A 17,461-nucleotide genomic window follows, 5' to 3' on the forward strand; every position below is an offset into this window, starting at 1 on the left:
TATGGTGTTGCATTTTATAAGTGAGATAGTAAAGTGTGAAAATAGGAAATTGTTGAGTGATGGCCTACCTTGCCTGCCCTCTTTGAGCGGTCAGTGGGGTGAACAAGTTGAAGGGTACAGACGGTAGATGGATCATAATTTTATAAAATTAGTACATGTAGGATTTAGGGTTTGTTTGGTTTATGTTTTTCATTTAGTGTCTCAATTTTCCTTCTTTTTGTTTTTTTTTTCTGTTTTCTAAGGAACAATAATGTTGGTTACAATTATGGAGAAAACGTTAATTTTTTCCCGTTTTATGTTCTCAAGTGATTTTTTGTTTTCCGTATTTTTTAAAAATGGATAATCAAATGCGTTTTTTGGGTTGTTCAATGGGATGAACAGGTTGAAGGGGATAGACGGTAGATGGATAATATATTCCAAAATTAGTGTCTATAAAATTTATGGTTCCGTCTTGTTTGTTTTCTGTTTTAGCTTTACATTTTATATTTTATATTTTCGAATGATCTTATGTTTTCCGTATTTTCTAAAATGTATAATCAAATGCGTTTTTGGGGGTTGTTTTTATATTTTCTAGACAATGAAAAACAAAAATATCAAATGAGTGGGTAGTATAAATATATGATATCAATCTTTTTTATGGGGTGGTAAAATTATGTTCGATCCGGATAATCGAATTTGTTCGACTCGAATTAAAGCAAGTTTGGACATAAAATTTTATGTCTGAAATCCGGGTCCAAACATATAAATTTTGTCCGATTTACTTGTCCGGACCCTAACCTAATCGTCCGAACCTTAACCCGAATTAGGTTACTGTTCAATTTATTTGTTCGGATTTAAACCAATCTAGCTTTGGTCAATTAAGTACATCCGAAATCTAATATGGGTTAAGCTTCAAACATGTAATGGCTTCGTAAACACGTGCGCTGTTGTCCAACCCAGAATCGACCCGAAATCGATTTTTTTGTCACCCCTATTTTTTTATGACTAATAGTGAAAACCAGTTGTGATTATGCCAATTTTCAGTCTCTTCTTTCTTTATCTTATCTTCTTTTCTTTTCTACTTTCTGCTTAGTTAGTATTGGTGAGGTTAACAATCACTAACAGAAATCAAGTCCCACACTTTTTCATGCTTTGTATTTGGTTTGTCCTCATTAAAGAAAGATCTGGTTATAATTAATAGTCAATTTGTCCTTGCATGAAGAATCTCTCTTACACTACTCTCCAACTATACATATATATATATCAACTGTGGACCACAACTCATATGATATGAGTTGTCAAAGCTATCTTGGTTAAAGATTCAACACCATTCATGATTCATTAATACTGGTGGAGCTCACCTTGTACGGCACTGCTATTCATGTCTTATCTTCACATTAACTCTTCTGTGGACACATTAACTCTTCTGTGGATACGATGAAGAAGCAGGGGGTAACCTGCAGTAGATTTATCTGCACTTTAAATCACCACCGTCCATTATGTTTGTTAAAGCAAAAAAGAAAAAAGACTGAACCCCACAGTAATAAACAATACGGATGCCTATGATTGAAACTGCAGGTTTTCATTGGAGGGGACCCTTAACTCGGAAATGCAGGTTTTCATTGTAGGGACCTTTTCATTGCGAATTCGTACTTTTCCACTTAGAGGCGCAAAGAAGAGTTGACCCGGCTCATGCAAGTTCCTCTTTTCGTCTTCCAAATGATAGAGATAAGTGACTAAAAGTAGTATCGTATACTTTCTTAGGCTTTATCTTCTCCTAGATGATTTTCAAATTATTGGACAAAACTTATGGATTTTTCCGATGGATATCCTAATGTTAGAAACCAATGTTTTAGATCCCGAAATCGAAATCATACCGGTGAGGAGAACCAGTTGAAAAGGCCGAGCGGTGTAATAAATTTTAAAAAAAGAATTCTGAAAAATCATTAAAAAAAAATTGTTATAAATCCACACCCTCATACACACCAATAATATTGTCCGTTTTGAATTGTTCAGTTCTAGTGGATATATCGGGTCCGCACGATTTTGTTTCTCCTTAGGTCCAAGCAAGTGAGTTAGGCCCAACTCACTCAAACCTAGGAAAAAGTCTTTTGGAAGTGAGAAGATGCTTGCCCTTATATTCAGCATATGCTTCACATAACCAACCGATGTGGGATATATCAACATCCTCCGCACGTGTGTGGGTCGAGAGCCATACTTGGGTACCTCGTGTCAGGCACACGTGGAGTTTTCAACCCCGACGGCCTACTCCAATACCATGTTGTAAATTCACACCCCCATACACACCAACAATATTGTCAGCTTTGGGATGTCCGATTCCCGTGAATACATCGGACCCGCACGACTTTGTTTCTCCTTAGGTCCAAACAAGTGGGCTATGCCCAACACTCAAGCCTAGGAAAAGGTTTTTTTGAAGTGAGAGGAGGCTTGCCCTTACATTCAACATATGTTTCACATAACCAACCGATGTGGGATATATCTAACAAAAACCGAGAGAATATGTAGAATCAAAGTCCATCAAAATAAGAAATAACATTAGCAATCTCAAATAACCAGGGCCGGCCCTAGTCACTTTAATACCCCAAACAACACCGTAAAGTGGTACCCTATTGACAAAAAGAAAATTTGCAACTCATAATGTTTTAGTTAAAATTAAACCTCGCAAATATGATCTCATGTAGTAAATTTTGAAAAATGTAGGGCCTGGTGAAGTTGAGATATCTCATAAATTTTGATGTCGAGAACCCATTTAAATGGCCTCTCAAATTGAAACATAAAATAAAACAAGCTCAAACTGATGTAAATGAGTAATTATGTTACAAGACTTTTCGTTCATACGTGCAATGAAAGATTTGCAGAGACACACGAGGAAAGATGTTATTTGTTTTCGTTTATGTAGAGCAGTACAGGTTGGGTATAAAAAAAACATTATTTGGTGCACTGTGCCAGTTGATGCCCAAATCCCCAGCTTTGTCTGCTTTGGGCACGGGCCGACACTGCAAATAACATGACAACAATCCAAAATAATCAGAGGATCCTATTATGCTTTGAGTTCACTCTAGAGTATGTATTGATTATGAGGAGAGTTTCGCACCAGCGACTTATCTAACATCCTTTCTATATCTACTTCATGTTGATTATGAGGAGACTTTCGCATCAGTTTCTAGTTTATCAAACACTAGGGTTTTGAAAACCTGATCGGACAGGACAGGCCGGTAGAACCGGTTCAACCGGTGACTGAGCACTTGTCCGGTCCGATAAATTTGACTAGTCGAACTCGATTTTGATCCCGGTTTACCATTTAAACCGTGAATCGAAGGGTTTTTTAGTTCAAGGATTGGTTCGGTTTTCAAAACCTTGTCAAACACCTCACAACATATTACGTAATTTTTAGCTTTTTTTTTTCCACAGCTTCTCCATTAACATTCAAAATCATTCCGATCGTTCTACCAAATGCGCCATTGATTTCATAAGGTGACATACGATGAAGCTGTCATTGTATACATTAGAGCATCCACAATGGGATGATTTTAAAGTACTTTAGATGATATTTTCTTGATAAATTAAGTGTTAGATGTTCACAATGAGTACTTGAGATGATACTTTCTTGATAAGTTAAGCACTACATGCACACTTGTAAAAAAAAATGACACTTGAAAAATTAGTGCATACTTGATCTTTGAAGTGTATGATAATTGATGAATAGTGAAGAGAGATGATGAAAAAGGAAGAGATATGTGATGAAAAGTAAGAGAGATATGATGAAAAGAAATAGAGAGACGATGAAAAGGAAGAGAGATAAAATAAAAAAAATGAGTATAGAGTGTTGGAAGGTATGAAGTGTTGATGAATAGTGTAGGTTGTGGGACCCAGTCATCCAAATAAATTGTGCCATCTAAGAAATAGGAGAAGAAAAAGAATATAATTTAATAAAATTTGGAGTGTGTGCACAAATAACACCATTGTGGATGCTTAATGTTGTCGTAGAAAGCTCTCACACTCATTATTTCTTGTACATGGACCTTATCAAATGTTTACTGTTTTTTTATAATGTTACTAAACAAACATCATGATTCATGTGCACAAACCTAGGAGGACCCATGCTTGGGCCAACACAAGAAAGTTGCTATATATACCATACCCAAGTTCGAATGGCAAATGGGCGCACTGATGTTGTGGATAGAAATATATACTAACAGTCATCCTACTTTAATGGTATTCAGATCTGCATATCTTTTCCCAAATATGAACTCTACTGTATTCATTGCGCTCTGAGATTGATGGCTGCCACAGACTTATACTTGCCACTGCACCATAAATTGTTTTTGTTGTGCGATTACTAGCCACTGCAAATTATGGGTCCGTTTGATGCACCATAATAACAGTGCGTGCAATATATGCGTCGACGGCATCATATATATAAAGCAGTACAAGCACTACTACGCAGTGGATGCATACTATATATTACAGTACATGCAATATGCATATGAGTGAAAAATAATATCTCAATAATAAAATTTTTTTTTAGGTATAAATCAAATGATATATATATATTGATTTAGGCATTGTCTGGTTATTTGGCAAGAAAAACTATTTGTTAATTAAGTACATAAACCATTATAAAAGCACAACTAGACACTCATTAATTTATTGATATTACTTTCAATTAGAATCTAGTGGTCCTTTAAAAGAGGGTTATCAAAAAAGATAGTTGCTTTCTTTTAACAACACAATCAATAATATCTCCTTCTAGATTTTATGGGTCTATTTGGTGGACGATTTTGAAAGTACCATATATATTGATTTAAATGATAGTATATATGTTGTCTAATATTAATATTAGGATTGTTTGGTTCAATTTATGATAATAGCATATATGCTGTTTAAAATTATGTGGCAAATTACGTATGATAGTATTTATACATTTTACCATAAACAGGAACAACTAAATATCTAATTGTTCCACAATTCAAGTAATTCTTTTTTTTAGGCGGTCTAAATTCTTACATATTTATATTATAAAATATATTACATATATTTTTTTATTTTTATGCCCGTCAGATTTATTTATTTATTTAATAATTTATTACACCTGTCAAATTAATAATTTATTTATTGAATGTGAAAACAAAGGTATTTCTGAGAATTCAAGGAAAATATCAGGATAGTTTAGTAACAAAAAGTGAAATAGTCCCAAAATTGTTCAATGAGTAGGTTTTGAAAATGGGAGCCGATATTTTCACATAGATTTGTATTAACTTCACACACTTAATTAATACACGCATTGAATTCGCTAAATTATCCTTTCAACATATAAACACTTGATGTTGTATTTAACAAAAATAACGGTGTATTTAACCGTCCCCAAAAATAAAATGGTCCCCAAATGCTACAAGGCTCAAGCATTCATGTGAATTCAAAGATACAAGTTACACAAAATAGACATGAGCTAGCTTTTATGCTTAGAAGACAAACGTACAACGGTATTCCTGAGCTACAAGTGAAATATTATCAATGAATTTTGGAGATATCATCCTCTTTCATCAAAAAAAGACTAGATTGCACAATGTAAGAATGGGAGGTGGTGTCCGGATACCCCTACAAGATGCCCAGACAGATGGTCCAGAACATGCAGTTTCAAGACAGATTATGGGACTGCAATTTTTCGGTATAAATATAAGACATTTTTTTAGGGTTGTAACTAAATTCCTGGGGTTTTGTTTCTCTAAAAAAGGTTAGAGCAACGGTCAGATTTGATGGGGGAGAGAGCAAGGTAAGAAAAGCTCTGTGGAATACCTCTTGGTGGAATTCCGTTCTATGGATGAAAGATTTCGAGATGTAGAGTCTTAGAGAATATGAGCTGGAGTGGGGTTTATGTAATCTATTGGATTCTTGAGTTCATTGGGTAGAGATGCCACTGAGAATATGGTTTGATCTGGTATGGTCTCATTTTTTTAATCTTTATTTTTTTGAGCCTACCAAGCTGCCTTTTGTTGGAGTGTCATGATACTAGGAAGTCCAGTGTGCACATAAGAGTTGTGACCATTGCTTGGCTGGATAATGTGTGAATAACATGCTCATATGCTGGTTTTTGAAAACACTTGCACTGATATGTTCAAATTTTAAATTTTGAAAAAAAAATTTAATTTCAAATTTCAAAAATGCATTCCTCTCTATATAAGATTTTTTTTTTTTGATAAGGCACAATAAATTCAACAAAAACAAAAAAGAAACAAGATGGCATATCAGGAGATATGGCCAAAAGCAGTATCAATACAAAGCAATATTGGGACATTCCCAAGGAAAAAAAAAAGAAAAAACAAATAAACCATGTATGAAAGTTGTCCCACAAAATACCTAGAGATATAATAAATTTAACTAGAAATGTGAGTGAAAGATAATAAGCAAAAACCATCCACTTGTAATATGGATGTTGTGTTTCACGTTCATTTTCATCCACTAGATTAAAACATACTTCATTTTCATCCACTAGAGTTCATCTCCTTCTCAATGTTTCAATTTTTTCAAAGGTGTCAACATCTCTTGCTCAACTCTGCTGAACAAGAGGTGGTGGATCAAAATGGTTTACTCGTTGAAGGAGAGAATTCAAAGAGACGAGGCAAAGCACATCAAGGTTTTATTATTGGTCGTGAATACATTGATCGTGATTGTAAGACAAGTCATGAAAACTTGAAAAGTGATTAAAATGAAGTCTTTCGCTACCGTATAATTTTCTGCCTTCTAACTTTTGACTTGTCCATGCTTTCATCATGCATTTGAGTCTCCATATTGATATGGCTTCCAAGCAAAAAGCATATGAATATAGACATGTGAATATAAAACTCCACATTGATAATTACAAACAAAAGCCATAATCACAATACAAAAAAGCTTGTACCCATAACGCATAATGATGGATTGAATTAATTCACTGGTGCTAGACTAGTAGTAGTGATAGTGAAAAAGTCTGGGAAAGTTCTATGTAGAGGAACTGAATGAGAGAGCAACTGATTGCTCATCAATCAAAATATATCTAGCATGCATGTACATATAACAAAAGGAAACCACATAAACAAAGACAAGAAACCAAAGGGAGAAAACGGGACAAGGAAGCAAAGAAAAAAGAGTAGCATTTTAAAACAGAAATCATAGCAAAAGATTATGTAGTCAGAAAGCAGAGTTGGCTTTGTAGATTCGACATCAGCATAAACAAGCTCTTTGATCATTACTACTGATGGAAAATTTGAGACTTCAAAAACAAATTCAGCTCTGCAGATGGCATTGGAATGGAGTCGAATCAATGAATCATCACCCCTTTACACTTCTTTTGTTTTAAGCTGCGTAAATTATTTTGTGAGACCAGTCATTTGTCCGGACTATTCATCTCCCTTTTGTTTCTAAAGACATCCTGCTGTGTGTGCATGAAAAGAATTTGTTTAGAGTCTTTAAAACTGAGAATAATATTGTCAACTCCAAGCAATGTCAAAAACTATCTCTACCTAAACTACCCAAAAAAGACCAATGGGTTATTCCTATCCAATATTTCAACATTGATAGTCACCCAGTTGTGGCCCTAGTATACCAACTAAGTATATCAACCATAACCCATAGAGACGCACGCATACTATAGTGCATTGTTTTATATGGCATACTATCCAAGCAAGTGATTTCACATATTATGTTCAAAGAATCAAAGCCCATATTATATATTATGTCCTCATTTTACACATCAAAATTAGAGTCTCCAAATTTCAAACTTCCAGCCCACCTTGCTAGCCATCTTACTCTCTCATTGAAGCACTTGTTAACTCTCTTCATCAACCTTGGCAAAATAGAACCTTCAAACTTGCTAACTTTCTATCTATTTTATACCATATAGTCATCAGATAATTATTGATCTCTTCAAGTATTGACAAAAGAATGCATCTCCCTTGGCACATAATATGACATAATTATTGATCTCTTCAAGTATTGACAAAAGAATGCATCTCCCTTGGCACATAATATGACATTGTTGAATATTTCAGACATGTTGTTGAATAATGTGTCACATTTGGAGTAGGGGTGGACCCAAGGCCCTTGGTATGGGGTCAAGCGACCCCATTTAAAAAAAAGCATATACTTATTTATAAAAATTAGACTTTGACCCTACTCATTTTTTTTTTTAAATTTTGACCCCACTCCTATATTTATGTATCTGATGTAGGATTATCACACGTCGTTAAAATTGGAGTCCCAAGTCTAGCTTATAAGGGCGGGCAATCCCCTCTTTGTCAACCATGGTTTTCAGTTATGCGTTAGGTTCAAATTTATGATATTGGGCTTGGGCCCAAACCCACGTATCCCTCTTGGGCGTGTGAGGCCACGCTGCATCAGTATCTCTACAAGATAGTCATGCATTTTCTTTTCTTTTCAGAGCAAACTGCGTATGAGGACAATGTCTGAATTCCTCTTTGCTTGCAAATTTTGTGCCAATTTCCCAACTAAAAACAGACATGACTTTCCTAGGTTTAAAATTCAGAAAGCTTCGAACAACATCTCCCTCATCCACATCATTATCACTGCGAATACTATGCAACTCATCATCTTCACTCCCATCATCACTACGACCACTAATTGTAACAGTATTCCCTTAATATCTCCCCTCCACCTCTTATAATTCATCCTCATTGTTTAGCTTATTAATTAACGGGGGTCTGACTCAACCCCACCATCTACAAAATTGTCATACGCTAATTCATCTTCTTCTATACCAAAGAACCCCCCTCATTCTCATAAGTAGTGCCTTTGTCCGGAGAATGCCCATGGCTGTTGTCACTCCCCACATGGACCTCACCCACATGCATTTCTTAGCATAAAAGACCACACAAAAGGAAAAACTTACTGCTGTGATGGACCCCTACAAATGACAAACTTAGAAATCATGTGAAACGTTGTAGGACCTCTACATAAATCAACTCACAACTATACCACTGGCTTACCATTGCCTAATTTCATTTCACGGGTGGAAACAATTTAATTTAATTTAATTTATTTTTGACACGTCATCACACCATGTGTACAGGTCGCCGGAGTTTGGATGCCAATGACAGTAAAACCTATCGATATTCTCACTGGAAATATGACTCGGGAGTCGAGACAAAATCGAATACTTAAATGAAACCCTAAAGATAGAAACAAGTGAGTTGAAAATATAAGGATAGAATCGATAAAATGATGATAGTTTATGCTTTATGGACGGAAATAATTATTTGGCCCTTGTAAATGTGTACATCTTATTACATGACATGTGCACATCAAGCCTGTCCATTAGTTGTAAAATCTTCTACGTCTTTCATATATGTACAAAGATATAGAAACAAAAAAGTTGAACCAAAACCATACATTCTTGGAAAAGTGAAGATTGCGAAAGGGTAACACGCGCAGAGCACATACTACATAAGTACAAATGAGAGGAGAACCATAAATAGCTCAGATGACATTCATATACATAATACCTTATAGAAGTCTCGAGTTCGAGGCTTTCCAACCTATTTCCTTGTAATCAAAAGATAAGGATAAAGGAGAGTGGATCGAGGGATATGATATTCTATATCTTTATCATATCTATGTAAATGATTCAATGGTTGTAATAGTATTGAAAAAAGATGGTAGGCATATAAAAGTGAACTCCAATAAAAGAACTTTCATACCAATTATTATGATGACCTCATCATCAAACTTTGACTTATTGGTGGAGAACCCATACATTAATACACGCTTAAAATTGCTTTGGTATCTAGAACCACAAATTCTTTTAGTGGCTAGATAGTTGATTCTGTGAAACATCAGCATCTATATGATCTGTTTCTGTGTCTACTATTCAAATTTCCCACGAACCATTTTTTCCCCTTGGACATATTCAGAAGAGAACCCTCATGGCAATGGCATGTACTGTCTTGAGCTCTCACGGAAGAGACTTGACATTTCAACCACTCGGATTGTCCAGCCCATACAATCCAATTGTAAGATATAAAATTTTCCCAAAACACCAAATTTGACATATATATATATATATGTGCACCAACTTCACGTACTTATTTTTCAATCATAAATGCCGCAGTTCCCACAGTAAATGTGTGGTCCCCATTTTTATTGTGTTTTAACTACCATTAGATTTCAAGTGTATAAAGTTGGTGCACATTCTTTTATATATATATATGTATGTATGCATATGTATATGTATATGTATATAAATTCTTCCAACACCACAAAGACAAAATCCATTCAGTCATTGAAACCCATCATAATTGGAAGAACATAGAGAAGAGAGCAATTTGCAGTAGCCATGGAGAGGAATGATAAGGATTCCACCAAAGAGGATGAACCTAAGATTACCTACAGAGGAATTAAAGCCATGCCTTTTGTTATTGGTATTAGAAAGACACACAACTTTTACTTTCTTTCGTTTGCTTAATATTGGGCTTACACTGTTTCATTATGATGCAGGAAATGAAACTTTTGAAAAGCTGGGGACTACTGGCACCCAAAACAACCTGTTAGTCTATCTTACTACTGTCTTCAACATGAAAAGCATCACTGCCACAACTCTTGTCAACATCTTTGGTGGCACCACCAACCTTGCAACTCTGCTCGGAGCATTCCTTTGTGACACGTACTTCGGACGTTACAAGACGTTAGGATTCGCGTCGATTGCATCCTTTCTGGTAATCATCATATATAGATGCTATTAGTACTAATTCACACATCAGTTTGGTTGGATTGTTGAGATTTAACGTACCCGTTTTTTTCCCTTGTCTGAAGGGTATGCTTATGCTGACACTAACAGCAGCAATTCCAATTCTTCATCCTCCTCACTGTGTTGATAAAGATTCAGGCGAGTGTTCTGGGGCGACGCCATGGCAAATGACATTTCTGATAAGCGGGCTTGGACTGCTTGTCGTTGGAGCGGGTGGCATTAGACCTTGTAATTTAGCATTCGGGGCGGACCAATTCAATCCTAATACGGAGTCGGGGAAGAGGAATATCAGTAGCTTCTTCAACTGGTACTATTTCACTTTCACCTTCGCGATGATGGTGTCGTTGACGTTCATCGTGTATGTTCAATCCGATGTGAGCTGGGCTTGGGGGCTAGCAATTCCTGCATTCATGATGTTGATGTCATGTCTACTCTTCTTCATGGGTTCTAAACTATATGTTAAAATAAAACCAGAAGGTAGTCCATTGACAGGTGCAGTTCAAGTCATAGTGGCTGCATTCAAGAAGAGGAGATTAGTAATACCAGAGCAACCGTGGCAATCGCTGTATAATTATATTCCAACTAATTCTATCAACAGCAAACTTCCTTACACCGATCAGTTCAGGTAATGTATTGTTTGAGAAAAGTCTCGCTTCGTTAAAATAAAGATCTAATGGATATGTTAGAAACTCATGGTTTCCTTCACTTAGTAAGACGCGTTTTTGTTCTGCAGTATAGAGTCTGATGTCAATGGTTTTTGTCTCAGATTCCTAGCAAAAGCAGCAATCATGACCCCGGAAGACAAAATCGACCCGGACGGATTGTCAGCAGCTCCTTGGAGTCTATGCAGCATGCAACAAATTGAACAAGTGAAGTGCCTGGTGAGAGTGATTCCCATCTGGGTTGCAGGATTTCTGTATAGTATTGCACTTGTCCAACAACAAACCTACGTTGTTTTCCAAGCACTTCAATCCGATCGGCGCTTTGGCAACACCGATTTCAAGATCCCGGCTGCATCTTATTTTGTCTTCAACATGCTTGCTCTAACAGTCTGGATCCCCCTCTACGACCGAATCATCGTTCCGTTCCTACAACGATTCACAAAGAAAGAAGACGGCATGGGCATCACATTGCTCCAAAAGATGGGTACGGGTATGGTTATTTCCATAATCATGACTCTCGTCTCAGCCATAGTTGAGCAGAGAAGAAGGAACTTCGCACTTAGTAATCCAATAGCAGTAGAAGAAGGAAGAGGTGCGATTTCTTCGTCGTCCGCAATGTGGTTAGTTCCTCAGCTGACACTAGCGGGCATCTCCGAAGCATTTACAGTAATTGCATATGTAGAATTTTACTACAAGCAGTTCCCTGAGAACATGAGAAGCATCGGTGGATCGCTTACCTTCGTTGGCGCTGCAGTGTCGAATTACCTGAATAGTTTTCTGCTATCAATCGTTCACCACATAACGAAAGGAGCACCGACCGGGGATTGGTTGCCGGAGGATCTTAACAAGGGGAGATTGGACTACTTCTACTATTTGGTTGCTGGGTTAGGAGTTCTCAACTTGGGATTCTTTGTAATTTGCGCGAGTAAGTACAAGTACAAAGGAAGTAGTGACACTCATGCCTCTCAAGTTGCCATGGAAGATTTGAAATCTGAGAAGACTCTGGTTTAGTCTTGTGACCAAGAGCTTATAGATAATTAATCATGCACCATGTGAATAGATATATATATATGTATTTTAGTTTGCTTAAATCAATGATCAATGTGAAGCAGGAATATCTTAAAGTTCACCAGATTTGGAGAAATAAAATACAAAATTGAGCAAATTTATTTGTTCACATATTAAATATGTTAATGTAATAATGTCATTCTTGACATACCCTCAGCTTTCTTAAGAAAAAAATGACAAGGAATCATAAGCTTTTGACCAATGTAAACTTTAGGTATTTGGATCATCCCTACTCTTCATAACTATCTTGGCAAGTGGCAAGTTGTAGGATATCAACCATTTGGCGATATCCTGATTGGTTTTATCTCCGAACCTAGGGTATTATAAAGAGTTAAATCTGTAGGACGAATTTGCGCATGCCTAGATCGGTCCAAATTTGGGCTTAGTAGACTGTCCCAAAAGGCTTGATGAATCGAGCTCTAGGACAAGGGTCGGTAGAAAAAAGGTTTTAGGATGTCAATGTAGAAACTAGAAAGTTGTACTTGAGTCCCCCAATTAAAAGGATTCATCTTCAACAAAGGGGTTTGACACACCTAGTTCAAACATAACAAGATAGTGTGCCATGAAAAGACATGTTGGTGGAAATGTCACTCTCTACCTCCCAACACTCGGAAGACGATTGATTGACGTCTAATTAAGCCAAATGCGCATGCTTGGGGAAGGAAAATGACATTTCAAATGAGATGGCCAGACGGGTCAACTTCTTCTTCTTCTTTTTTTAATTTTGAAATACCATTGAGAAATGCGTTTCACATCGAAAATAAACATTTGACATACATATATCTAACCCGATTGATTGTCAACCGAATCACCTCTCGTTATTTACGGGTCAACTCTTCTTTATGCATATCTAACTGAAACATTTTCATTGACAAGTAGGTATATATTTCAATCACACGCCTACATCAAAACTATATTGGATATGCTTTTATGCAAATCTCACATTGAAATTGAATGGCAATTGGCATGGGCACTTTATCACGAGATAGAGACCATTTTGTACATACACTAAACACAAAGGAGAAAATTATGAAATACTTTCTTCATATGGGGACAAATAGAGTAGGCTTGATACCAGGTAGGTCTTTCCGATAAGGACAAACTGAATTTATGCCATGAAAAGTGTGAGCTGTTCACAATGATATAATTGGGAGAGTTGGTTTCTTATTTCTATACTTCACTGTCGGCCTTGTAACATGCAACAACACCACAGAAAAGGCTTAGTGGGAGTGAGTTGGAGAATGGAGAAGAGTGACCCATAGAGAGAAACTGTGGTAAAAAGATGTCAGAGTGAATGCTCCAAATGGGGTCTTAATTGATACCCCAAAAGAAATGCCAAGGACCCAAGCAAAATCCCAAATCCAAGAAGCAGCCCATTTTGAAGCCTTTATTTGTCACTACAACCATCTTATTGAGTTATTGTGGTTTGGTGTTTGTCGAGGCGTAAGGGGTTTGTTGATGGATTTTCCTTTTACTAGCTCACACAGGGATGAAAGTGGGTCCCGTTACAGGCCCGACCCAGATTCGGCTCATATGACAAAAAGAAGTTTGAAAAATGTTATTTACATACCACTAAAATATTAAGTTTACAGCACTTACATCGATATTATAAATCTACAGTAAAATTTTATAAGTTTACACCTAAATTTTAATTAATAGACAAAATTGTCCTTTAGTAGTAGAACATTAAGAAGAAATGTGTTAAGTTTACACACAAAAATACATTCCTACCGGTTTTTATATCTTAAGACAATATGTAGTGTTGTTTCAACCCACTGAAAAATTGACCTAGCATTCTAGAACGTGAAAGAGAACTAGGACAATAAGAAAATGTTGATACCCATAACACGAATTATAAGAGGAAAGAAAAGGAAATTTAATAACTGAATCCTATAATGACTTATTAATGGCACTAGAGATGACAATAATTCCCCTACAACTAGTCTTCACACAACCACCTCATTGAGCATCTTCTCAATGCTATCAAACGGGCCTATTTTGAAGCCCGTTTGATTCAAGCACGAGCTCGGGCCTATTTTGAAGTCCGTTTGATTAAACGAGCTGAGCTCGTGCTTGAAGAAGCCTGACTCATAGGCCCTACGAAACCCCACTTTAGATTAAGAAGCCCAATTGCCCCAAGCCCACTTTCATCCCTCTTTCTAATCAATAACAGGCGGCTATGTAGGGTTTTGCTTGTAAGTTGTGACAAAGAAGAGTCCTCGTCGACCGTTGTCGACTCATTGTGGTAAAGATGCAGCTTGAAGCGGCTGGGGCTAAAATTGCTATCTCTATTCTCTTTAATTGAGCATATGACAAAGGTTGTTTCCCATTCCAGAATTCCTTCTTTTATATATATATATATATATAGTTATCACCATCATTCTATTAGACTTTGCTTTCTTTTTTTAATTTCGGTATTGTTTTTTCAATTCATTAGTATGTGGTTACCTGAAAGGCATGTTCGTTCTCTTGATGAATGATGTTGCCTGAACTCGTTAAGAGAAGTTCATTAAAACTTTGAACTCCGTAACAAATCTAAAATGTTGGACGATGTATATAGCTACATCATTTTATCTTTCACGGGGTATTTACACAAAACGACAAAATGTGAGTTGTGTTTCAATAACAACAAGTCAACTTTTTTTTTTTATAAATAAAGATTAAAGTTACAAACTTACCAAAATGCCTTTACATAGTCAAAAATATTTATTGTTCTTCTTCCTTTTTATTCTGTCTTCTTCTTCCTTGTGTCTCCATAGAGTAAGTTTGCCATCCGACCATTGCTCTAGAGGAACAAACCACCAAAATGAAGCTCCATAGCAATTCGACCAAAACCTAATCATCATCGACCGTCAATGATCACTTGAGTCATTGAAAAAGTTTGGTGAAATTGTGTACCACCATTTCAAGAAGAATTTGATCCGTTCAACAACGACGACCATCAACACCATTAATCAACTCACCGGACCGAGGCGCATCATCTTTGGAACTCGATTTGGTAACATGAGTGAAATTGGTTTTGGTTTATAGATCTTTTAATATTATATATGTTTCAGATATGTTCCTATTATATATGTTTTGGATCTGATGATATTATATCAATTTAAATGAAATTTTTGTGTTTCGACCTTCATTATGGCGATATTACCAAATAAAATTCTAATGTTTCTGTCTTCAAACGAATATAATAAAACGAATACAATAAAAACATATATCATATCAATAGATATCCTATCAGCAAGTCAAAACATATAACATATCAGCATATCCAACGGGTAGAGTGGGTCTATCGTCGTGCGGCTACTATTGATCAAGGCCGCCGACCCACCAAATAGAAGCGTTGGAGCACCATGACTACTCCCATCCATTATTCACCACCATCAGCTACTTGTTCCACCAAAATCTGACCTTGAAGCCTCAACCAACTGTGAAGAAAACAACTAGATCCATCCTTCGAAGACAACTCTGTCGCAAGCAACCACCGCATGAGTGTTCCCTAGACTTAGGCGCACCATCCCTTATTGAGATTTTATATATATTTAAAAGAGTTTTAATGTATATCTTGAACATGAGATCAACCTAGTTCGTGACTTAGCCATCTGCTCAAATTTGATTCGGTTGTTCCTATTTACAGATTTTAGAGGTAATATCAATCTGTTTATTGTGTTACTACGTCAACATCCCCATCTATTGGCTGGCCAAAATATCCATCGGAAGAGGAAGATTCAATTCGGGTATCAAATGGGGAAGATTAATGTATTTCTGTCAATAAAACAAATATTTATAACTTTTTGTCCTTTGTAAAATATTGTTTTATTATGTATGAACCTTATGGAATAAAATTTAATTGAGTATCCTTATTCAAACAAAACTTTTAATTAAGTGACTTATCTTCAATTTTCCCATCTTAAATTTTTGTCAAATTTTCTTGCACATGCTTGCTTAAACTTTCTCAAAATTATTGAAGTTTAATTGAATGAAGTCATGAATGGTCTCAGGCTTTGGTTTTGTTTTACGTGCCGAGCCCGAGTTAGGATATTTCAATCCTACCGAGCTCAAGCCTATTATGAAAATAACGAGCCTAACTTAAGGCCTATCAAAACTCAGCTTAACCCAACCCGCTTTCATCTCTAGCCACACTAGTGATATACTCGAGCCTAGTCGAGTTGAACTCTTGAGTATTCAAGATCAGCTCGTGTTAGTTAACCAAACTTTCAAGCTCGAACTAGAGTTATGTATATATCAATGTGAATGAAGTCATCAATGGTCTCAGGCTTTGGTTTTGTTTTATGTGTCGAGCTCAAGTTAGGATATTTTTAACCAGATAATGCTTGAGACCCCCAAAAGACTCCCATTTAATGTGAAGTGTTGAATGTGAAGTGAATCCTATATGTGTGTTTTTAATCAATGATTATTTTAATGCCACATAGATTTGGAGGTCTTTTGGGGGGTCACAAAATGGGAAGATTTAGCATGGTTCTTTTCAAACCTACCGAGTTCAGGCCTATTATGAAAATAACGATCCTAATCAAAGGCCTATCAAAACTCAGCTTAACCCAACCCGCTTTCATCTCTACCTGCACTAGCGATGTTCTCGAGCCTAGTCGAGTTGAACTCTAGAGTATTCAAGATCAGCTCGTGTTAGCTAACCAAACTTTCGAGCTCGAATTGGAGTTATGCATATATCAATGTGTAATTTTTAAGTCAAATAAATGTTATATTATATTATATATTTGATTTTTTTTACTGAGTTAAGCTCGCAAGTTCTTGAGCATATTGTGTCATGGGTGTGTTCGGGCTACATAATTAGACAAGCCCAATTTAAACTCAAACTCAAACTCAATTCAAGTTTAGAAAAATTTGAACTTGATCGAATAGAGCAAGGCTTGGTTCTACTTACACCGGTAGATTTAACCCCCCTTTGAGGGGGTTCTTAAGGGTCAAATTGGCTTGCTTTTTTTTTTTCAAACAAACATCAAACTAAATATGGCGT

At 36.2% G+C, this 17,461-nt stretch overlaps 1 protein-coding gene across 2 annotated transcripts; it reads left to right on the forward strand.

Annotated features, from left to right (window-relative positions):
* Positions 1-10,243: 10,243 nt before the first annotated feature.
* Positions 10,244-12,579, forward strand: LOC119986463 (protein NRT1/ PTR FAMILY 2.11-like). 2 transcript variants are annotated; one of them, XM_038831024.1, is made up of 4 exons: positions 10,244-10,412; positions 10,489-10,706; positions 10,804-11,363; positions 11,505-12,579. In XM_038831024.1, the coding sequence occupies exons 1-4, from the start codon at positions 10,328-10,330 to the stop codon at positions 12,409-12,411; spliced, it is 1,770 nt and encodes a 589-aa protein (XP_038686952.1). In that variant the 5' UTR covers positions 10,244-10,327; the 3' UTR covers positions 12,412-12,579. The 2 variants fall into 2 exon arrangements, with proteins under 2 accessions (XP_038686952.1, XP_038686951.1); XM_038831023.1 differs by having other exon boundaries at positions 10,244-10,706.
* The last annotated feature ends 4,882 nt before the right edge of the window (positions 12,580-17,461 follow it).

The sequence above is a fragment of the Tripterygium wilfordii genome, chromosome 20 (genome assembly GCF_013401445.1).
Source record: "Tripterygium wilfordii isolate XIE 37 chromosome 20, ASM1340144v1, whole genome shotgun sequence".
NCBI lineage: Eukaryota > Viridiplantae > Streptophyta > Magnoliopsida > Celastrales > Celastraceae > Tripterygium > Tripterygium wilfordii.